This window comes from Callithrix jacchus, chromosome X, assembly GCF_049354715.1.
Source record: "Callithrix jacchus isolate 240 chromosome X, calJac240_pri, whole genome shotgun sequence".
NCBI lineage: Eukaryota > Metazoa > Chordata > Mammalia > Primates > Cebidae > Callithrix > Callithrix jacchus.
The window spans coordinates 148,450,820-148,476,377 of record NC_133524.1 but is presented as its reverse complement, the minus strand read 5'-3'; the positions used below and the strand labels follow the sequence as shown (position 1 = coordinate 148,476,377).

Here is a 25,558-nt window from a genome sequence, read left to right as displayed (position 1 = left end):
TTGTAGGGACATGGATGAATCTGGAGAACATCATTCTCAGCAAACTGACACAAGAACAGAAAATGAAATACCACATGTTCTCACTCATAGGCAGGTGATGAACAATGAGAACACGTGGACATAGGGAGGGGAGCACTACACACTGGGATCTATTGGGGGGAATAGGGAAAGGACAGCGGGGGTGGAGCTGGGGAGGGATAGCAGGGGGAAAATGCCAGTTATGGTTGAAGGGGAGGAAGACAGCAAATCACACTGCCATGTGTGTACCTATGCAACTATCTTGCATGTCCTGCACATGTACCCCAAAACTTAAAATGTAATAAAACGGAAAACAAAATTAGCTGGGGCACAATGGTGGAAGTGGGATGGAGGGAATTGTTTAAGTCTTCCAATTTGATTAAAGCTTTGGTTCTCTCTTTGGCAGGGAAGAAGATATATAGAGATAAAAATATCAGAGTGTATTTAAGAAATCTGATTGAGTTAATTGACATAATAATAATTTGCTAAGCTTTCTGACAGTTCACTTGTAAGTTCCAACCATAGAAATGATATAAGTTGTGAATACCTGTAAATATACACAAATGTCTTTCCATTGTCCCTTTGACAATTTCACACTGGAACCAGATAGTCTGCAATAGAAGGACAGAAACAAGAGAAATCTTCCCCACTTAGCAAAAGGTGTGAGTTCTTACTAAAGAGAATTCCTTTCACCTCTTCAGAAGACAGATGCCACGACAGAAAGAGAAAGAAGTATAGAAAAGGAGAGGATTGAGGAAAATCAATGTGTTCAATTGTTTTGAGTCAGTTATTCAAAACAAATGATTAATTTGATAATCTTTTGAAAAGTCCATTTGCTTTGCCTTTTAGATCCACAGAATGTAATTATGAATATTTATTACATGTTTTATATATTAAATGTTTTACATGATCAGAGTTAGCATTAATAAGTAGGATTTGGAAATGTGAGACTAAGATGGTAAAGAGGGGAAATTGCCTAAGCTAATCAAAGTCCAAATCTCATGAAAAACAAATCCCCAATACCTTCTCAGTGGGGAGAGAGTCAAGGAAAGGGAAAGGACAGAATAAAGTAGAGGTGGACATACACAGAAGATAAAACAAAAAAAGAAAAGAAGTGAAAAAAAGAGAAGAGAGAGAGAAAAAAGAAATAGAAACTCTAAAGTTATAATTTTTAATTTGCTAAATTAAAAATAAGCCTACTTGTAATTTTTGTGTTCACATAAACAAGCTAAGATGTGAATACACACTATGGATTGCATATGGAGGCTTGAATGACCAGATGGTGCTTCCTAGGTTTAGGTACAAGGGAGTGGGTAGAGTAGAAAAGTGGGAAATTGCCTTAGTTGGGAATCCTGCCAAAACCAAATGTGGGTGGAGGAAGATAGGTGAAAAATAAGAAGCTCTGATAAGAGTGCTATTAGAGCAGTCAGATTGCAAGGGTCTTTGGGGACTATTTTGGAGACTTTTGATTTTACTCTTTGAGAGATGGTAGCCACTGGACAGTCTTGAACAGAAGACGGAGAAGATATGACTTATGTTTTAATAAGATCATTTATGGCAGCTGTACTATGAATGCGTTGAAGAGGAGTCAAGGACGGAGCAAGGAGACCAGTTAGAAAACTATTACGGTTCTCTAGGTGAGACCTGATGGCAGCTTATACCAGGGTGGTAGCAGTAGATGTGGTGAGAAGTGGTCAAATTATGGATATATTTTGAAGAAAGAACTGGAAGAGCTGGCTGACTGATTGATTTTGTGTGTGTTATGTGTGTGAGAGAGAAAGTGAGAGGAGAGAGAGAGAGTGAGTGAAAGAGAGAAAGAACATGGTGGGGTTGAGAAGTCAGTGGAAAGTCTGTTAGGTGAGACATTTTGAATGGGAGCGTGGGATGGGGAAAGTGAAAACCAAAATCGTGGTTTTCATGTTAAGTCAAGATGCTTATTATATCACAAAGTAGTGATGTCTAATATATAAATCTTAGAGTTGAGTAGAGAACCTTAAGGATCCTGTAATAAAGTACCACAAACTGTAACTTAACAGAAATGTGTCTCACATTTCTTAAGGCTAGAAGTCTCAAATCAAAGCATCAGCAGGGTTATGTCTTTCTGGAGATTCTGAGGGGAGAATCAGTCCCTTGTTTCTCCCTAGCTTCTGGTGGTGGCTGCAATACCTGGCGTTCCTTGGCTCGCAGCTGCACTACTCCTGTTGCTGTCACATGGCCTTCTCCCTGTGTGTCTGTGTTTTCACACAGTGCTCTCCTGTCTTATAAGGACCCCAGTTGTGTTGGATGAGAGGCCCACCCTACTCCAGTACTGCATGACCTCATCTTAACTAGCTACATCTGCAATAACACCATTTCCAAACAGGGCCACAGTCTGAGGTAACAGGGGATAGGGCTTCAGCATATCTTTGTTCAACCCATAAGAAGTAGGAAGCCCAGGTAGAAGATATACACTGGGGAGTTATTAGAGTTTAAGGTATTAAAGGCACAGGCTGGATGAGAGTGGCCAGTGTCTGAGTGAGACAAAAAAGTACAAGTACAGTTTTGACATCCTCAAATGTTTAGAAATTAAAAGGTCAGCAAAGGAGGCTTTGGAGGAGTGGTCTGTCAAGTAGGAGAGAAACCAGAAAAGCATCATGGCATAGAGGTTCTGTGAAGAGAGTGATTACAAGAAGGATAGAGGATCAACTGCTTAAAGGGTTGCTGACAAATCCAGTAAGAGGGAGAATTGACTAATGGATTTAACAACCTGGGATAATTATTAGTACCCATCTCATAGAGCTTTTAGGAGGATATAAAGTTAACACTCCACAAACACTCCGAAAATATTTTGGCACACAGTAAAAGTGCAATAAGTGCTCACTCTTATTTTAGAAGTGGGATAATGTAGGTTAGCTCACATTCTGCTTTGTGAACTTTTGGGTCTAACCAAGTAAGTCCATTAGAACAGCAGAGCATAATAGTTAAAAAGCATAAACTATGGACAACCTACTCAGGCTTGACCTTGGGCTTTACTACTTACTAGCTGGGTAACCTTATGCAAGTTGCTCCATCTCTCCTTGCCTTAGTTTCTTGGCTTTATCCTCATCCTATAAAATGAGGGTAACAATAGTACCTACCTCATAGGGTTCTTGTGAAGATTAAATATCTTATAATGTTAAAGTGCTAAATGAGTGCCTATCACACAGCGAGTGCTGTAGATTATTATTTTTATTATTATTTAAATGAAAACATTAATTTACTTGAATGAACTTGTCTCAAAATTGTTTTGAGCAAGCTGTATTGGTACACCGATAGCATTGTTTTTTCACACACAAAAAACACAGTTTTGTGATTATTAAAGGACTCTGGTTACATGAACTTGGGAGGTACTGGAATACCTTGTCTTGAATATAAGGTTAAGGAGATTTGTGAATTGAATTGGGGCCCAACTTAATTTAACAATGTTTATGTAGCTACATACTGCCTAATTTTACTCTCTCTCTAGGAGAATATGTCGTCATGACAACCCACTTCCATCTCAAGCGAAAAATTGGCTACTTTGTGATCCAGACCTACTTGCCATGTATCATGACTGTCATTCTGTCACAAGTGTCGTTCTGGCTCAACAGAGAGTCTGTTCCTGCCCGCACAGTTTTTGGTGAGTGATAATTTATGGAGTGTAAGGGAAAGTTTTATCATGGAGAGTCACAGTAGAGGTGAGAAAGGTGGAAGAATGATTCCTGGAGAGAATGGGAGAAATACCTGAGTTTAACAGTAGCAAATGAATCATCAGACCACGGAGCTTTAGACAACTGAAGTCTTAAGGAGAAAGTTAGAAGAAGAAGAATATTTAACCAATAAGATACTGAAATGCTTCCTTTCTCAGTCCTGCTTGCCCCAAAAACTGGAGAGGGAATTATCCTTTAGTGAAAAAGAGAGGAATTTAGTCCACAGAGTGGAGAATTTAAAGGGTTAGAAACCAAGCTGTCAACAGAGTATTGGACTGGGGGCTTTGTTAAGATCCACCTTTTTTTGTGTGTCTGTCTTTGCTGCTTGTTCTCTGGTCTTTTTGAAAGTGTGAATTATCTGATATTCTGTAAAGGCCACACAAGGTTTAAATAATTTCTTAATAGTACCCACAATTGAAGGCATTTTCTTCATCATGAGTATATTTATATTTAGGAATACATTTTCATATCATTAGCACTTTCCCTCACAGACTTAAAACATATAAAATATTTCCTGCCTATTTTTCCCACTGCAGGAGATAAATATTTTTTTTCAGCTACTAAACTGCCTCCATGGCGATGGCACCTGTGAGGCATATACTTGAGTGTACTTGATATCCACACAGAAGGTGTTTCTACCAATATCCTGAAGTTTTACCAGGTAGTGAAATAAAAAGTAAATTATATTTTAGGAAGAAGTAGCATTGCAGGTCAGGTATAGTAGAAGATAGCAGTGGAGAAAGAGAAAGAATGACCTGTAAAGTAGGAAAAAGAAAGAATAATCAAATGTGATATCATGGAAGTCAAATAAGTAAAGTATTTCAAAAAGTAGCGAATACTCATGTGGGTTGAATTGTACTGAGTTTACATGAACTGCAGACAGAAACTGTTGGGTATTCTGATATACGTGGCTGTTAGTGATCTTGAAAAGAACAGTTCTAGTTAAGTGGAGGGAGCAGAAGTTGTATGAGAGTAGATTAAATATGATCACTTTGGGAAATACAGCAAACTAGATAGCCTGAAAAACTTCCTTTATAAAATACTAGAAAAGCTAGGTGAAACAGAAACCATTCTTTTGTTTGTTCGTTTTTTGAGACGGTTTCACTCCTGTCACCCAGGCTGGACTGCAATGGTGTGTTCTTGACTCACTGCAACCTCCACTTCTTGGGTTCAAACGATTTTCCTGCCTCACCCTTCCAAGTAGTTGGGATTACAGGCACCCACTGCCATGCCTGGCTATTTTTTTTTGTATTTTTAATAGAGACAGGGTTTCACCATGTTGGCCAGGCTGGTCTCAAACTCCCGAGTTGAAGAAATTAAAGGAAATACTCAGGGGCCCAAATGAAAGGACAAACTGAAATCTTGAGTGTTAATGATATGAACTGATACTGTTGTGGCAGGAAGATACACAGATGGGCTCCTGGTATTGGTAAACAGGAGTTTGGCTTTTAAATTTATATAAGAAAGACGTTTACAATTAAGATTGTGGTAGGCAGAATAATGGTCTACAAACATACCCATATTCGAGTCCCTGGAACTTGTTAGTGTGACCTATACAGCAAAAATAAATTTGCAGTTGTGATTAACTAAAATATTTCAAGATAGAGAGATTATTCTGTATTATCTGGAATGGGGCCTAAATGCAATCACAGTATCTTTATAGAATAAGGCAGAAGGAGATTTGACTATGAAAGAGAAAGCAGTGTGATGACAGAAGGACGAAAGATTTAAACATGCTCTGCTGTTGACTTTGAAGAAAGAGGGAGGGGACCATGAGTGAAGGAATCTGTCATACAGCTCTAGAAGCTGAAAAAGGTAATAGATTATTCCTTTATAGCCTCCAGAGGGAGTGTCACCCTGCTGACACCTTGACACTGGACCAGTGAAACTAATTTCAGACTTCTAGCATCAAGAATTGTAAGAAGACATTTAGTTGTTTTAAACAACTAAATTTGTGATAATTTGTTACATAAGCCAAAGGAAATTAATACAAGGACACTTCCCATAAATTCAATATCATTGAAGAGTTATGCTTTCAATGCAAGAGAGTACTAGAAAAATATACTTATCAGTGCAGAGGACAATAAAGAAGCATGTTTCTTTTGGCCTGGGCTTAGTGTGAAATATGGGGTCCCTTGATAATTCATTTTTTAATTCTAACTTGGCCTCATATTAATTTAGAATTGGTATTTACACTAATTTCATTGATTTGAGAACCTGCAAGTTAAAATGTTAATATAAAAAGTGATTACAAAACTTTTATGTAAGAACCAAAAGCAAGAATAGCCAATATATCCTTCTAAAAAATAACAAAGTAGAGAGACCAGGAGTGGCAGCTCATGCCTGTAATCACAGCACTTTGAGAGGCTGAAGTGGGAGTACTGCTTCAGTCCAGGAATTCAAGACTAGCCTGGGCAACACAGGGAGACCTCATCTTAATTTTTTTTAATTAGTCAGGTGTGGTGGCACATCCCTGTGGTCCCAGCTACTCGGGGGGGCGCTGAGGTGAGAGGATTGCTTGGGCCTGGGAGGTTGAGGCTGCCATGAGCCATGATTATGCCACTGCACGCCAGCCTGGGTGACACAGTGAGACCCTGTCTCAAAAGATTTTTAAAGAAAATAAGAAAGCCTAAAATACAGCCATATAGATGGACACTTGATTTATGATAAAGAATATATAGAAATGCCCATAATCATGTGAAAGGATCTTTGACATCACTTTTTTTTAATTAGAGAAATATAAACTAAAACCTCATGGAGACATTATTTTAAATATTAGAATGGCTAAAATAAGCACTGAATGTATGAAATGGTAACAGTGGCTTGACCAATACATTTAAAATAAAATACTAGAACATAACGTAATATTTATACATTGAGATGGGGATATATGGAGATAAAATGTTTCAAGGACTTTCACTATCAGAGAAAATTGTTAAAGTATCAATTAATTTTATTTTTATTTTTTGAGAGAGAGTCTGCAGTGGCATAAACTTGGCTTACTGCAACCTCTACCTCCTGGGTTCGAGCAGTTCTCCTGCCTCAGCCTCCCGAGTAGCTGGGACTACAGGCACGCTCCACTGTGCCTGGCTAATTTTTGTATTTTTAGTTGAGACAGGGTTTCACCATTTTGGCCACACTGCTCTGAAACTCCTGACCTTGGATCCACCCACCTCTGCCTCCCAAAGTGCTGGGATTACAGGCGTGAACTACTGCGCCTGGCTTAATGTTATTTTATTTTTTAAGTCAAGGATGCATGCTGACTAAAACTCTCATACATCTGCTGGGGATGTTAAATGGTAAAATTACTTTAGAAAACAGTTTGGCAATGCCATATAAAGTTAAACATATGCTTACTATATAATCTTGTAGTTCCATTCTTTAGGTATTTGCCAAGAGAAATGAAAGCATATACTCACACAAACTTACATGTAAATCATCTCAGTATCTTTATTCGCAATAGTTGAACACTGGAAACAATCCAGATACCCGTTACTGAGTGAATGAATAAACAAATTAGGTAATATCAATACAATGGAAGGCTACTGTGAAATTAACAGGAACAAACCACAGATAGATGCAACAACATGGATGAACCTAAAAATACTATGCTGAGTGGAAGAAGCCAGACACAAGTGAGTATATTTACATACTGTAAAATATTTATACGAAATTTCAAGAGAAAAATCTAATCCATAGCAAATGAAAGCACATCAATGGTTACCTAAGATGAAGGAGGGGATGGTATGGGCACAAAGGTATCTTTGGGGAGGTGGGAGTATTCTACAGATGATACTTATGAAAAGGGCAGAAAGGGGTATCACCAGATGGTAGACATCTCAAAAGAGCACTGGTTACTACACTGTGGTCTTGTAATGCTCTAAGAAGTAGACATCAAAGAAAATATGGATTGCACCTCTGGAGCTCTTGATTCTGAATTATCAACCACATTTTGAGAACCAAAACAGTGTATTCAAGAGGAGAGTCAGGTTTCAGTTAAGACCAAAAGGGGGATACACATTCAGATAACAGGTTAAGAATATAGACTCCCCAGTCATAGAGTAGCAGAATTAGACAGTAAGAAGAGTTTGCAATAAAGTTTTTAAGGGTATGGGTGATAGGGTTAGATAGGACTTTGTAAAACAGAATTAAGCCTGACTAAAAGTGAATTAACAAATAGCCTTGCCCTTGTAGTGGTGTGTGGTGTCTGAGGTAAACAGATATATAAAATGTGATTGATTCTGATTATCTCCTAGGGGGAGAATGGGTACTCATTTTGAATGCTGTGGTCTGAAATATCTAAACTTTTTATCCTTAAGACCTAACTCTGTATAAGGCACAAAGCAGACAGTAATGCTGTAGAAAAGAAGACAATAAAAGCTACATTAATAATAATAATATATTTAATAATTACTGTAAGAAAAGTACAGTACTAACTCTGATGGGAGCAAATGTGGTACAGTGGGCTAGTTGGCTGTTCCTGAGAATTAAAGTCCTTTCTACTCATCACAGATGTGGTTTGGTATAAGAGACACATGTCATGAAGTAAGTGCACTAGAAGTGCTCAAAGGAGATGAGGGAGGACAGTCAGTTCTACCTGAGCCTTTTCAGAAATGTTTTCTAGTCTTGAAAGAGAAGCACTGGAGACAGGCTGAATATCTTTTAAAATGCCAGGAATCTCTTTGTCCATCAATGAAGTGTACCAAAGACTTGATTGAGGGCCCTACCAGCTCTGACTAGCTAAGAGCTTTCTGTAAGTTGACAGTTTTAATTAAGCCCTAGAGACTAGAGCTCTAAAAATCTCTACTGAGACATGGCACAGAAACACTTATGTCACAATACAAGTCTCTTCATCTAAGTACTAGCAGCACACTTCTATGAATGTGTCAGAATGTACAACCGCATTTGCTACTAACCATTAATGAGGTAACTTGTTTCTCCCATTAAGTAACTCCTTGCTCAGTATGATCTGAAGGTTTCCAAGGCCTGGATCCATTCTCACAGATTACCAGGTTACAGATTCAGATAGTCTGTTAATAAGTATTAGTTATGTGGCTGATTCCTTACATGGCTTAAAATGTGTTTTGGCTAATCAGCCTTGATGAGTCCCTGCCTCGTTTGTGCAAAGGTACTCCTTTAGGATATTTCTGGTGAAATTGTACTCAGTCTTTTCCAGTGTGGATTTTCATTTACATAGAAAATATATAAGTAAGGTGCTACAGCAGACCAAGATAGAAGAGGAAGCCCCATAGGCATCAGCACACATGGCTGACCCTTTGGGTAAAGTTAATGGAGGCAGTGCGTTCTCTGTTTGCTTTTGTATATAGCATCTTTCACCTGATTCGGACTTCATTCCATGCCCCACTTGACCCAGGCTAAGGAGACTCACTTTCTCCTTCCTCTTCAGCATGTTGACACTCAGAAAGACAGTCTGACCATTTCCCCTTCCTTAAGTTTGAATGAATTTATACATCTACTTACTGCTTTATCAAAATCCTGGGGGACAGAGACAGTAGGGAATATTCATAAATGAGCAAAATAGAGGCACAGAGAGAAAAAAGAAATTCCATAAGATACAAAGCAAGCAAGCGGCAGCACTCAGAACATCTAACTTCTAGTATGGTAGTCATTGAGACTAGAATAACATTGCTAGCAATTGTAAAATTATTATGATATATTGTTAACAATGTGATTATACTTACACTGCTATGATTAATTACATAGTTATGACAACATTATTTTTCTAAGAACAGTAAAAATAATAGTCATGCTAATTATAGAAGCTATTTATGGAATGATTACTCTGTGTCATTCCATATATATCCATATATATATAGATATAGAGAGAGAGTCTATAGCATATCAGACACATTTTATATATATATGTATATATATATACACACACACAGAGAGAGAGAGAGAGAGAGAGTCTATAGCATATCAGACATATTTTATATATATATATATATATATTTCCAACAAATATCTTTATTATCTGGTGTTATCACTCCCCTTTTGCACATGATAAAATGGAGGCTGTCTGGGGTAGAACACCTTATTTAAGGTCATATTACTAGTAAGTGAGGTTGCCCAGGTTTCAACCTAGTTCATTCTGACTCTAAAGTTTATACCATTAATCACAGTTTATATATATATATATATATATATATATATATATATATATATATATATATATCTCACATGTATATCTAAAATATGAAAATATTAGGAAAAAACATAAAGTAGAATTTAAAGGTAAATACATTCTTGAATTTAGAGTAACACTCCCCCACCAAAAGAATCAATTGATCTAAAGACAAGCTTGGATTTGGCAAAAACTCACAAGAAACAGATTTTGGAACAGTTTTCATTGCCCAATAGGGACCTAGGGTGTGATGTAGCTATAGAACCACTTTCCACAATAGTTTGCTGCGTTATCAGAAGAGTGTCCAAAATTAAGGAAGTAATTATCCTACCGAATTTAGACCATGACCTGAGTCCTGGGCTCAGTTCCGGGCTATTCAGAAGAAAATTGCAAGGATAGGGAAGGAAATGAACAAGAAAAGGAGTTCATTAGGTGAACGTGAATCTCCATGTTCATTCTGAATATGAGTAATTTTGCCAGAAACTATAGCCCTTTTCAGGTCTCTGAAGGCCTGTTCTGGAGAGGAAGGAGCAGAGTTTTTTTTTCTTGCATCACCACAGAAGAAACTCAAAGATCAGTCTGTGGGCCAGTAGCTAAAAGAAGGCATATTTCAGCTTATAAGCTAGTTTTGTCTAATTAAAATGCTCTCTTACAGTAAAATGGACTACCTGCTCCTCAACGGAAATGTTTAAGCAGAAGCTAGAGGACAACTATTAAAAGTACTCCATTGCAGATGCTTATTCCTCTGCCTTGGGATTGGCTGGTTACTAGGTGGGCCCATCAGATTTGATTGTCTGTTTTTTTAATTATTATTATTATTTTAAAGGGGCCATTCTGAGTGAGGTAAACCTTCTTTCAAATAGGAAATCAGTAATTTCATCAAATAAGCTCTCAATGTTTTCCAGTTGCAACTGGTTCTTATCTTTTCTCTCCTCAGGTGTCACCACTGTGCTTACCATGACCACTTTGAGTATCAGTGCCAGAAATTCTTTACCTAAAGTGGCATATGCGACGGCCATGGACTGGTTCATAGCCGTCTGTTATGCCTTTGTATTTTCTGCACTGATTGAATTTGCCACCGTCAACTATTTCACCAAGCGGAGTTGGGCGTGGGAAGGCAAGAAGGTTCCAGAGGCCCTGGAGATGAAGGTGAGATATAGCAAAAGAGGAACTGAGAAGCACCCCCTGAGAGACCTGTATTGGGACCAGGAGTGGGCAGCCTGTAGCCTGCAGGAACTGGGCAGGGCTATGTGCTATTCACTGGGGTCATCAATCCAATTCTCAACTGGAGTGCTTCTTGGCAACTTGGCATGTAATCCAAGGGGAAAGAAAATTGGGCATGTATCATGGAGGGTTGATGTCTTGTGAAGGATCAAACCTAAATGTGATGCTGCTAGATTCAAGAGGGACCCGTTGGTACTTACAAAGTCACCCAGAGGCTTGGACTCTATCTTCAACCCAGAAAACAATCTCTAGGGCTACCTCTGCCCCTCTTTCCAGTATATTCAAATTATATCAAAACAAAATTATCATCTTTCCTTCTGTGTCTGCTTGTTTTGTACTCTATACCTGGACTGCTCTTTGTTTTGCCCCTGCCTGCTAAAGACCTACTCTTCTTCAAGACCCAACTGAAATGCTACTTTCTGCATAGAGCCTTTCTTGAATCATTCACAGATATATCTTTTCTTGAGGCATGGGTGCCCTGATATTAAAATAATTTATTTGTATTATTTTTAATGATCATCTCCCTCCTTCTTCCCCCAACCTTCCCAAAGGCCCCAGTATGTGTTGTTTCCCTCTATGTTTCTGTGTGATCTCATCATTTAGCTATCGTCCAGAAGTTTCTTTAAGATGGTCTCATGAGAACCCTATTTTCTTCTTTTCGAATGTATAAAATCATCTGTTTATTGTGTTTATACTTGAATAATAGTGGGGCTATTGTACAATCCATGGGTCACATTCTGTTTTTCTGATGACTCCGTAAAGAAATTGCTTGCAATACTCAATTCTGGCATTGAATATTGCTATCCAGAAATCTAAAGCCCAGCTTGAGAATTTCTTAAAACATAGGGGATTTTTTTTTTTTATGATTAAGAAGCCCATATTATTGTGTTTTTGTATTTGGGAAGTCCAGTAATTTTGCAAGGATGTATCCTGGTCAATTTGTGTATTTTATTCATTAGATACCATATTGCCCTTTATGACTCAAGGGCAATTCATGGCCCTATTCATGGCCCCCTATGATTCAAGAAAGCTTTCCTAAAAACCTTTTATTTGTTCTATTTTTCCCCCAGCAGCACAGACTATACATATCACAGAGCTTTTTTATTTCTCGTATTCACGATTTCTTCTCTAATGCTTTTTCACTGTTATTTTTCATTTTATTTTTGCTCAGTTTTATCAAGTGTATCTATCTTCCCTGTCCCTGACCATTTTCAGCAATCCCTATTCAGCTTCATTTGTATGGCAATATTATTTTCTTTACATTTATTTTATCATCTTCGTTGACTTATTTTTCAGGTGTTCTCTTTTTTTCTGTATTCTTCACAAATCCTTTATTGGTTATATTCTTCCTTTTGCAACAAAGTTTTTATTAGTACCATGATAATTTGTCTTCAATTATTACTTGAGGTTGTATTAAATAAGTTTTTTACTACCCTTGTTATGTATGGAAGTATCATTTTGGGGAGTAACTGAGTGAGCAGGATAGTCATGAGTAGCTGAGAAAAAGTAGTAGAGAGTAGTTTGAACATCATTTGTCATCCATATAATCTCTTATGAGTACTATTCCCTGTAATTGTGATTCTGCTTCTGACTAGTAAGTAGTTTCCCTTGTTCACAGGACATCCCTCTATGTTGATACAGGTGTCTGTGTGTATGTTTTTGTGTGTGTTTGTGTGTGTGCTTGTGCATGTGTATGTGTGCATAGTGTTATATTCTTTAATTTTCCAATCCGTCTTCTCTGCCCTATGTGGTAGTCAGAGTTCTAGGATGTTCTCACTACCAGCTTCAAAACCAATTTTATTTCAAAACAGGGATTGTTTATTTCCTTTGTCAGGTCATGCCACACACTTTTGGGACACTATCCTTGACCTAAAATCTAGAGCAGCAGGTATCCTCGGTGTCATCTTCACCTTGACCTGATTTTCACTGTACTTTGGAGCTCTTACTTTTTGAGATTAAGGTTATAAAAGCTTTTAAGTTTCATCAAAAATAGAGTTTTCTTTTTTTTGTTCTCATCCTGTTGTTTTGGTTGGTTCCAGAGAGGAAAACTCTGACATATTAAACTGAAAGGTCCCTAAAATGTATTATTAAACAGATAGGTATTTTAGGAGTAGTTAGCAGCAATTGGTTATATATAGCTTGAGTTCATTAATAAGAAATTATGTCAAACTAACCTCATGAGCATTTATCAAAAGTTTATTGAAGTACTGGACTAGAAAACATCATAATTTTAATAAAACTTTTGACTAACTTTTTAAAAATTATGCCTCATGAAGAAAAGGAAGCAAGCTGGATGTGGTGGCTCACAAAGCAGGCAATTGCTTTAGCTCAGGAATCAGAGACCAGCGTGGGAAACATGAAAAAGCCCCATCTCTACAAAAAAGAAAAATGAATAATTATCCAGGCATGGTTACACATACTTGTAGTCCTAGCTAATCAGTAGGCTGAGGTGGGAGGATCATCTGAGCTTGGGAGGTCCTGATTGCAGTAAGCCAAGATGGCACCACTTGCACTCCAGCCTAGGTGACAGAATGAGACACTGTCGAGAAAGAGAGAGGGAGAGAGAGAGAGAGAGAGAGAGAGAGAGAGAGAGAGAGAGAGAATGAAAGAGAAAAAAAAGAGAGAGAGAAAGAAAGAAATGGAAGCAGTTGAAAAAATAGTGCAATTAGGCTGATGTAGTTGTTTGACTAATTCAAATCAGATAGAATTGACTGATGCTTCTGGGTGTGGTGGCTCACACCTGTAATCCCCAACACTTTGGGAGGCCAAGGCAGGCAGATCACTTGAGGTTAGGAGTTCAAGACCAGCCTGGCCAACATGATGAAACTCCATCTCTACAAAAATACAAAAAATTATTTGGGCATGGTGGCACATTACTTGGGAGGCTGAGACAAAAGGAGAATCACTTGAACCCAGGAAGCAGAGGTTTCAGTGAGCTGAGATTGCGTCACTGCACTCTAGCCTGGGAAACAGAGAGAGACTCTGTCTCTAAATAGATAAATAAATAAATAAATAGACTGATGGACTGACAGACATCAAACTGAATGGAGGTCCCTGGGGATACACTACAGGACTTTGTCTTAGACCCTGCTCTTTCCAATGTTGTTATTAATGACTCCAATTAAGACATGTAAGGTAGAATACTCAAATTTGTAAGTTGGTATTAATGAATATTGGTTGGGGAATGCGTATTTTCTGAATTAAGAATCAAAAAGGATTTCTAAATTTGAAAGGACAAGCTTAAATTAAAATATTAGCATTTGCTAAATGAAATATAAATTCTTACACATAGGTACAAAAATAGATCTGGGATAAAAAATTAAACATTAAGATAAAATGCTAGGATATGAAGAAAGTGCAAATTCAATGTAAGCCTACTTTGTGGTACAACTCTTCAAAAGCCCAATTTGATTTGGATCTGAGTTAAGAATCACCTAAAACTACTGAAGCGATAAGCCCTTTTAATTATGTACTGGATGGTCCATGTTTACAGTACACTGTTCCAGTTTGGTTACTATACTAGAAGAGAGACAAATGCCTCAGGGGGATGATTATTGCTACTTTCATATATCTGAAAGGCTTCCATGAATGTTTTATAAAAAATGAGACAGATTTTTTTTTTATGGCCAGGAAGAGGTGTAGAAGTGGTCTGAAGACAGAGAGGACTCAAATAGATTTTCAGAAACTCTAGAGCTAGATGTCAAAAATGACCATTTCTCCATTTAAAAAGTGCTAAAAATTTAAAAACAGAGAACAAAAAATATTATAAAACTCTCTTGCAAAGATAGTGATCTCAGTCTTCCTTTTTAGTCTCTCTCTATGGTCAATCTATTTTAAGTTGTCTCAAGAAGCATATTATGAGAATTGAAAAAAAACATATGGAATGCATAAAAATGGATCTCTAATATGCAGGTGCTATGCTTTGTCTGCACTGATACAAGGTGGAGTAAATAGGGACATGGATGAATCTGGAGAACATCATTCTCAGCAAACTGACACAAGAACAGAAAATGAAATACCGCATATTCTCACTCATAGGAGGGTGATGAAAAATGAGAACACATGGACACAGGGAGGGGAGTACTACACACTGGGGTCTATTGGGGAGAAAAGGGGAGGGCCAGCTGTGGTGGGGAGCTGGGGAGGGATAGCCTGGGGAGAAATGACAAATGTGGGTGAAGGGGGAGAAAGGAAGCAAAACACACTGCCATGTGTGTACCTATGCAACTGTCTTTCATGTTCTGCACATGTACCCCAAAACCTAAAGTGCAATAAAAAATTAAAAATAAATAAATAAAATAAAAAGACAGTTCAACTGAGACAAAAAAATAGTGAGATCAACAGAAAAAAATTTGAGGTACAATGGAACTGAAAGTATCAGAATGTAATAATAACTTGGTTTCTTTTTTCTTCAATTAGAGCTATATATTAAATCTTTTTGCTTAATAAAGCCAGAATGGGTGAGCACAAAACAGTTTTATTTTTATTTATTTTTTATTTTTTATTGCATTATAGGTTTTGGGGTACATGTGCAGAACGTGCAAGACAGTTGCATAGGTACACACATGGCAGTGTGTTTTGCTTTCTTTCTCCCCTTCACCCACATTTGGCATTTCTCCCCAGGCTATCCCTCCCAGCTCCCCCCCCCGCTGGCCTTCCCCTTTTCCCCCCAATAGACCCCAGTGTTTGGTACTCCCCTCCCTGTGTCCATGTGTTCTCATTTTTCATCACCCACCTATGAGTGAGAATATGCGGTATTTCATTTTCTGTTCTTGTGTCAGTTTGCTGAGAATGATGTTCTCCAGATTCATCCATGTCCCTACAAACGACACGAACTCATCATTTCTGATTGCTGCATAATATTCCATGGTGTATATGTTCCACATTTTCCCAATCCAGTCTATCATCAAAGGGCATTTGGGTTGGTTCCAGGTCTTTGCCATTGTAAAGAGTGCTGCAATGAACATTCGTGTACATGTGTCCTTATAGTAGAACGATTTATAGTCCTTTGGATATATACCCAGTAATGGGATTGCTGGGTCAAATGGAATTTCTATTTATAAGGCCTTGAGGAATCACCACACTGTCTTCCTCAATGGTTGAACTAATTTACACTCCCACCAACAGTGTAAAAGTGTTCCTTTTTCTCCACATCCTCTCCAGCATCTGTTGTCTCCAGATGTTTTAATGATCGCCATTCTAACTGGTGTGAGATGGTATCTCAATGTGGTTTTGATTTGCATCTCTCTGATGACCAGTGACGATGAGCATTTTTTCATATGATTGTTGGCCTCATATATGTCTTCTTTCGTAAAGTGTCTGTTCATATCCTTTGCCCACTTTTGAATGGGCTTGTTTGTTTTTTTCCTGTAAATCTCTTTGAGTTCTTTGTAAATTCTGGATATCAGCCCTTTGTCAGATGGGTAAACTGCAAAAATTTTTTCCCATTCTGTTGGTTGCCGATCCACTCTAGTGACTGTTTCTTTTGCCGTGCAGAAGCTGTGGAGTTTCATTGGGTCCCATTTTTCTATTTTGGCTTTTGTTGCCAATGCTTTTGGTGTTTTGTTCATGAAGTCCTTGCCTACTCCTATGTCCTGGATGGTTTTGCCTAGATTTCCTTCTAGGGTTTTTATGGTGCCAGGTCTTATAACTAATTTTAAAATTTATTTGTGATCTGTATTATGATCAGGCATTAGGTAAAATGTGAGAGGAAACATTATAAGGGAGAAAAGGAAGATATGGAAATAAAACCTCATTTTCAAAGGAAGATAAATGTCTACCCTGTAATTGCACTCTAGAAAAGAGATGAACTGTGGTGTTTTGATGATCAACGACATGTTTTTATCACTGCTTGCTCTAAATATTCTGATGAAATGAGAGTAAAGAAATAAAGCAGGTATAAAACCACAAGTACCAGGTGAGATGGACAAGGGATGTCAGTCAGACAGGAGATATTAACATATCTATAGAAGAATGAACATGGAATGGAGGGTATAATAACCAATTTATCAAACTGCAGTAAGACATAACTCTGGAGAAATTCAGCGTTCAGAAGACCTACATACAATAGAGGATGAAGCAAAAGACTGTGTACAGAGTAGTTGAGACTCCAGAGACTCCTCAATATGTGAACTGTCTTCAGCCAGATGTATACTCTCCTGGAAAAACAGCAGGGTTGCTCTTCTAAAGAAGCTGAGTATCCCCAGAGGAAAGCTGTTGCATACTGACATTTTGAAGTAACTCCTCAAAATGACTTACTTTACCTAATCAACCTAAATCACAGTCCACCAATCAACAAGCTCAGGTTAGCTATATGAGCAAAGAGACATCTCTTCTGTTGCCAAATAATACTGGGATATCAAAGATCATCAAATAAAAGTTTGCAATGTGAAAGAGAATAGCAAAGATTATAACAAAAGCAAACAGGCAAACAAACCAAAAGGAACACCTCACCTTGAAGGGAGGGGACAGACATAATTTAGTGAATTAAAGAGAATGTAAGAAAAACAAAACATTAACTTCTATCATAAATATATCACATTAATAAATTAAAAACAGGAGGATATATAAAAAGAAAGAGAATAAGGAAGAGGTATTGAAATTAAAAAGAATTGCTGAAATAAAAATTTCAATAGAGAAGTATGAAAATAAAGGAAAACAATCTATAAGCAAGACATTTAAAAAGGTGAAAGGAAATGTAAGAGATCTGTGGATGAAACTGGGAAGTTCATCCAAATTTAAAAAGAAAAATTATATTGAGTATATTTCCCAACCACAATAGTACGAAACTAGAAAGAAATAAAAAGAGTAATTTTGGGAGATTACTACAAACAACACTATGCACATAAAGCAGTAAACCTGGAGGAAATGGATAAATTCTTGGACACTTGCACCCTCTCAAGCCTAAACCAGGAATAAGTTGAAACCCTGAATAGACCAACAACAAGGGCTGAAGTTGAGGCAGAAATTAATAGCCTACCAACCAAAAAAGCCGAAGTCCAGATGGGTTCACAGACGAATTCTATCAGACACACAAAGAGGAGCTGGTACCATTCCTTCTGAAACTATTCAAAACAATCCCAAAAGAGGGAATCCTTCCCAAGTCATTTTATGAGACCAACATCATCATGATACCAAAATCCGGCAGAGACTCAACAAGAAAAGAAAACTTTAGGCCAATATCCATGATGAACATAGATGCAAAAATCTTCAATAAAATATTGGCAAACCGATTGCTACAGCACATCAAAAAGCTTATCCATCACAATCAAGTAGGCTTCATCCTGGGGATGCAAGTCTGGTTCAACATATGCAAGTCTATAAGTGTCATTCACCACATAAACAGAACCAAAGACAAAAACCACATGATTATCACAATAGATGCAGAGAAGGCCTTCGACAAAATTCAACACACCTTTATGCTAAAAACTCTGAGGGCAGGGTATCAGTTTATTATATACATGTATATACACATCGCATGTATGTATATAATATGTGTACATGTATGTACATATATGTATATACATATAGTGGTAAATATATATAACATTCAATTCACTACCTTAACCATTTTGATTTGTGTAGTTCAGCCGTGTTAAATACATTTACATTGCTGTGCAATCTCCTGAACCCTTTTCATCTTGCAAAACTGAAACTCTGAATTCATTAAACAAGAATTTCCCATTCCCTTCTGCTTTAGCCCCTGACACCCACCATTCTGCTTTCTGACTCTATGAATTTGCTAATCTAGATATGCCATAGAAGTGAAATCATATAACAGCCATCCTTTTAGGACTGGCTTATTTCATTTACCAACCTCAAGGTTCAGCTATGTTGTAATATGTTTCAGAATTTCCTCCCTTTGTGAGGTTCAGTAACTGTGAATTAAATGAATTCATTGTATGTATATACCACATTTTGTTTATTGTTCTCTCAATGAACACTTGGGTTGCTTCCACCATTTGGTTATTGGGAATAATGAAGCTGCGAACATGAGTATACACATATCTCTTTGAGACTCTGCTTTTAATTTGGGGGATATATACTCAGAAGTGGAACTGCTGAACCGTATAGTAATTCTATCTGTAAGTTTTTGAGGAACCATTATAACATTTTCCATAGTGGTTGCACGATTTTACATGCCCAATAGTGCACAAGGGTTTCAGTGTCTCCACATCTTTGACAACACTTGTTATTTTCTAGGTTTTTTTTGGTAGTACCCATTCTAATGTGAGGTGGAGTCTTGCAGCTTTGATTTACATTTCTGATTAGTGAAGTTTAGCATCTTTTTATGTGATTGTTGGCCATTGGCAAATCTTTTTTGGAAATCTGTCTACTCAAGTCCTTTGTCCATTTTTAAATTGAGTTGTTTGGTTTTTTTATTGTTGGTTTTATTCATCTTTGAATCCCACATAGCATATATTCCATTGCTTTGCCCCACTTCTGGAAATGAGCTCAGAAAAGCTGAGTGCCTGTAAGGGGATTGACACAGAGGCACTGGACTGTATAAGTATATATCTGAGGTTCCAGTTGAGTTCACCTTTAGAGGCAATTGACAGGAGTATTATCAGAGGAAGACTCTTGAGTGGGACATGCATTTCTCTATAAAAGTTTTCATTGCCTCATAATAAAACCCACATGAAATAGACTTTTAGAAGGAAAGGTGATTTTGTTCTGGATTCAAACTCCTTGGGAAATTTGAAGGAGTCAATTTCCACATTTTGGTGTGGAAATTACCCTAGGCTGAACTTCAGAGATATGCTATGTAGCAAAGGTCAAGACTCAGGGGAAACAAACCAGAAATTACATTGATAATCTTCAGTGGTGGGTATTTTTTCATTCAGTAAACATCCATCATGTGCCTAAGAGCCAGATACTTGGCCAGGGGGTAGGAATAGAGTGGCAATTTGGTCAAAGTTAAGTCATCTCAGTCTGTATCTATCAAGGACAATTATTGGAAAACTAGGTGTTGAAATGTGTAAATATTAACCATTAACCTATGGCTCCTTTTCCTATTTTCTTGACACTCAAATTTTGCTTTGATTTCCTTCATTCATGATTTAAATAAAAAATTATAGTAGCTGATTGAAATGTGTCATGTTGAAAATGGTGGAAGAAATTAAAAGGTCATTTTCTCTTACTACTTAAAAAATCTGTTATTAATTTGCTTCTACTTCTCCCCATCTATAGAACATAAAGTGTCTATGGACCTAAAAAAAAAAAGTTGTTGTTGTTCAGAATCATCATTTCAGAGACTTGATCATAGTGAAATAACATTTGAAAACTTCTAGAAAAAAGTCAGGGCAACATCTTCTTTCCTTTTTTTTTCTTTTCTTTCTTTTTTATGTTTTTTGGTCTACCCATAAAAAAATTACTACGCAAATTAATAAGCAAGTGGGCAAACAAGTAAAGCACCCTTTTATTTAATAGCAAAGACATTTAGCAGCAGGACTCTATTAACACAATGAATTTGCTAATTATAAATGAGTCCCATGTAGTATTTAAATAATTTACAAGAATTTTAGAAGTCTTAGAGTTCTGTCCCCCTTCCACTTGTAACAATGTGATTGCAATCCTCAGGGAGAAAGAATATTGCTTTCAAAATATCCTATTAGTCAGACTGTTCAATTTACTTAAACCAACATCTTCTTATCTGTTGCACTTCCCCTTCATGACTGAAAACACTGAGGCCAAAATAAGCAGACAGAGCAAGAGAGCATAGTATATAGGACCTTTCAAGGTCTTGCTGCTGCCTGTTACACACAGCCTCAGTTTCCACAACTCTTTGCTGTGCACACTGTGACCCAGATACAGTAAACTTCTTGTCCACTCTCAAAAAACAGTGCCCATGGCCAGGTGTAGTGGCTTGCACCTGTAATCTCAGTGCTTTGGGAAGCCAAGGTGGGAGGATCATCTGGGGCCAGGAGTACAAGACCAGCCCAGGCAACATCATGAGACATCATCCCTAATTTTTTTTTAATTAGCTTAGCATGATGGCACATGCCTGTAGTCCCAGCTCCTCAGGAGCCTGAGGCGGGAGAATCACTTGAGCCCAGGAGTTCAAGAATACAGTGAGCTATGTTCATGCCAAGGCATACCAGCCCAGGTGACAGAGTGAGACACATGTCTCTAAAATAAATAAATAAATAAAGTGTCCTTGACCAGTACTGGCCTTTGCCACATGCTCATCTGATGAGCTCCTGCTCATCATTTGTGACCCAGACAATAAACTTCATTGCCTTCTTTGAGCTACCTTTTCCAATGCCTGCAGGTACTCTTACCCTCCTTTGACTGAATTCCCATAGCACTTGGCCCAGATCTTTAAGAAGTCTGATCATATTTAATGGCAACGATGTGCTTAAAAGGCTTTCTCTCACACTGGAGTGTGAGCGTCTGGAAGACAGGGTCTCATGTTTTACCCTTTCCATTTATCTCTAAGTACCTAGCATAGTTTTTGGCCCGGTAGGCACTCAGTAAATATTGGGCAAAAGTTATTAGGATCATGATAGTAAATGGCAGTGACATCTAAAGGAGAAAAAATAAGAATGATGGGGACTCTAAAGTTAAGAAGAAAGGATGTATGAAGAGATTAGGAGACAGGGGTCAGCAACAGAGGATGCAAATAGAGAAACACATGAAGAAAACAAGTATGAAGTGAAGAAATGAAGAAGTGAAGCCTAGGTTTTGGGAAGCAAAGTAACATGAAGAATGGACTAATGAGGTGTGTGAAATTAGGGCATTTCTGAAGCTCATTTTTACCCTCTTTTCCCTAGAGCCAAATGGGGATGGAAGGAAGAAAAGGCCAGAGTGAGGAATGAGGCAACAAACCATCTATAGACTATGAGCTAGGCTTCCACATTTGGCCTGGGACTGGGGCTGGCCTGCTCCCCTGACCTCTCCTGTTCTTCAGGTTCTCTATTTGTATCCAGGCCTAAGCACTGTCTCCTTTTCTCTCTTCTGCATCAAGGGAACCCCTGTGAGGCTGTCTGTATACACAAGTTAATATATATAAGAACAAATGGGCATGTGTGTGTACTTGCTTCCCACTTGGTGTTTGGGTTCATTTCGCTCTGAAAAATAAGCCCAAAGGGCAGTGCCATAGCAACTCCCCATCTGTCTCTGCCTTTGTTGTCTCAGAGAGTCTTTTACATAGCTGTGTGGAAAGCGTTGGCCTGTTCCTGAAGGGTGGGCTGCTGTTGTAATAATGCATGTCGATATGCCATGGTATGTATTGTCTTTATGACAAAATTACTTTTCAGACTCACCAAGTTCTCTTCCTCACAGGAGATGTGCCACTTGATGGTCATGGCCTTTTGGAGTTATTATTCGGGTAACCAAAAAGTGTTTGGGGCCTACAGAAAGCAGTACAGTGCAGCCCTGGATAAAAGTCACAAGCCCCGATTCCAAGTTAGGCTCTGCCACTTAGTCTGAGTCTGAGTTTTCTTATCTGTCAAATGGGAGTAATCTCATCCACCTACTTCATAGAGGTTGCTCTGAGGATCAAATCACATGACATATAAGTTTCCACATATGACCAACATTCCACAGCTTATCAGCAATTTCTAGCACCATTCTCTCATCTGATCCTCTCAACAATCCTGCCAATTATTTTAATCCTCATTTTACAGATGAAAAAACTGAGGCATGAAGAGGAAAAGTAACTTAGCCAAAGCCACATAGCTAGTAAGCCAGGATGATGCAAGTTTTCTGTTTTTGTACTTATCTTCAGTTATTCCTTGACACAAACCTGGCTATTTAGTGCTATTGGCCTCATGGCCCTGTTTCTTAACTTCCATTGTAGCTCCTCCTCCCTGCAGCCTCTGAAGGTTCTCTGAGTAATGAATTAATTAGCTTTGCCTTTTTTCTCCCTTTCCCCCACTGTTTTTCCTGACTTCTAGAAGAAAACACCAGCAGCTCCGACAAAGAAAACCAGCACCACCTTCAACATCGTGGGGACCACCTATCCTATCAACCTGGCCAAGGACACTGAATTCTCCACCATCTCCAAGGGCACTGCTCCCAGTGCCTCCTCAACCCCAACAATCATTGCTTCACCCAAGGCCACCTATGTGCAGGACAGCCCGACTGAAACCAAGACCTACAACAGTGTCAGCAAGGTCGACAAAATTTCCCGCATCATCTTTCCTGTGCTCTTTGCCATATTCAATCTGGTCTATTGGGCCACATATGTCAACCGGGAGTCAGCTATCAAGGGCATGATTCGCAAACAGTAGATAGTGGTGGCAGTGCAGCAACCAGAGCACTGTATACCCCATGAAGCGTCCAGGCACCCAAACCCCAGGGCTCCCCTTCATGTATATCAGGATTCTTCTTTTTACCCCTCTACCAAGCTGTGACTCTCAATTCATGTTTATGAATCTCTATGAAAAAAATAACTACAGGAAAATTACTTGTCCCTCTAACATTGCTCAGTATATACCCATCAAAGCCAAACACTGCCATTTGTCCAGTTGCTCATCTTAGTCTGCCAGTCTCCCTCAGCTGAGGGCACTGCATGTATTTTATTGCACTCTGCCCACTGCAGAAAGAACAAGAGATTCTACTCTCTGTAGTAGAACCCTTGGCTGTTTAAAAGGCCCAGAACAAGGAGAATTGTTGACTGGCCATCCAGATCAGATGACTCTGACTTACTAGGCAGCCAGGTTGGATTATGCCATGTGATCCTGCCTGCCACCTCCCCTGTCTTCAGCAAGGTCTACTAGGCATAAATACTGATAGCAAAAGTGGGAGCCAGTTCTACACCCCCAACCTATTTCTTGGTTTGGAAACTAGTGGGAACAATTGATACTAACCACTGTCTACCATGTATGGCCAAAATAAATAGAAATAGCTGTGCCAGCCTGGCACCAAGATGCCTAGTGCCCTATCACATCCAGCCCCTAAGGAAAATAGTCCCCTCTTTGGTACATCTCTCCTCCAGAAAAGTCTTCTTCCCCCACTGCTTTTGAGCCCCTTGTAGCCAACTGGGCACTACTTAATTCGGAATCATTACCACCTGTAAACCTTTCAGGAAAACATGATCAAGTATTTTTTATTTAAATTAAAAAGTTGCAAATAGAAACAAAGTGATCTAGATTTAAAAATAATTTTTTAAAATATGGGAGAGATAAACAAGTCACCTCCCTGCCAAGACAGCTAGCCTATACTGGATTAAGCAAGAGGTTTGGAATGGATGGTAGTTGAGGATTGACGTCTGGCTCAAAAGAGAGGGCTACTGGCAGATGAAAGTCAAATTCTTTCTTCCTCACACTCCACACTCCACATCCTGGCCCAGCCATTTTTCTCCCACCATATCAGAAACCTCTGGTCCTCTGTTGATGCCGATTCTATGAGGTGTGAACTGCAAATTCATACAAATAATTATTGAGTCAACTAGATCATTAACTTCATTACCAATTTTATAATATATCATTTAGAGGCCATTTGTTCTTAATCTTAATGTGAGTAAAAGACACAGGCATAAATATGCAATTTTTATAAGGTAGATAAACTGAATCCCAGAAGTTTGAATGATTTGCCTAGGCTCCTTACAAGTGTCTTTAATAAAGAGGTATCATGTGCCCCTTTCCAAAGGCAAAAATAACAGATTGAGAAGACAGGTCCACCATGACCTCATAATCAGCACAATCTCAGCGGGCCTTCTGGGTCATTAGTGGAACTTGGTTGGGCACCAAAAAAGTTTTTAGAAAGTCACAATGTGTCACTCAAGAAGATCACTTTTAACAGACTTAGCCCAAGAGAATGAGACTGTTCATGATGGCAGCCCCAGCCACTTTGGATCTGAATACCCGCACTAGTCCAGAGTATCCTAGAAGCCCAGGGTAAAGCCACAGAGGGCACCACAAGCAGATTCTCCCTGCCCATCCCCTGAACAAAGCTCCTAAGGGGTGTATCATTAGCTACTGGTTGCCTTTTCATCCATCCTTGCCCTGTCCCCTGCTTCCTTGCCATTGCTGGGATAATGCATGCCGGTCCCATTATTCCTAAGACTGTGTCTGTAGGTAAATTCATGACTAGAAGAGTGTAGTCTTGTGGATATGTGGGGATATGGGGGGTGGGAGGGCGGGGCTGTTAATGATTGTCTTAAGGAATTTAGAGTGGAAGCCTGACCTTTGCCTCTCTGTAGAAATTGTGTTTCCAAATGCTTTGGTGCAATGTTTAGCTGCTATTTATTAAACCCTTTCTGAATTGTACTTGGTCTGCAGAACTTTCTTTGGTCACTCTTTGCCTAACACAGACAGTACTATGTTCTTGAATTTCACCCCCAATCTCATACCACCATTACTTTCCACTTCTTACCAACCATTAGAATAAGATGGAAAAAAGGTGCCCCCAGAGCAAGAAATATATTGCAATGATCCAAAATGGAACTCGTGTGAAAACATAGCTTTGATTGACTTGAGGGTCTCATTACCCAATATGAAATATTGTGAAACAGTACTAT

At 38.5% G+C, this 25,558-nt stretch overlaps 1 protein-coding gene across 5 annotated transcripts in view; it reads left to right on the top strand.

Moving 5' to 3' along the window:
• GABRA3 (gamma-aminobutyric acid type A receptor subunit alpha3) overlaps positions 1-25,307 on the top strand; it is a 244,968-nt gene extending 219,661 nt beyond the window's left edge. For all 5 annotated transcript variants that reach the window (XM_017968720.4, XM_002763372.6, XM_078363419.1 and 2 more), the window contains 3 exons: positions 3,503-3,655; positions 10,808-11,019; positions 22,992-25,307. In XM_017968720.4, coding sequence (XP_017824209.2) covers positions 3,503-3,655; positions 10,808-11,019; positions 22,992-23,327 — 701 coding nt within the window. In that variant the 3' untranslated portion in view covers positions 23,328-25,307. The remainder of the gene's footprint in view (positions 1-3,502; positions 3,656-10,807; positions 11,020-22,991) is intronic.
• Positions 25,308-25,558: the final 251 nt, after the last annotated feature.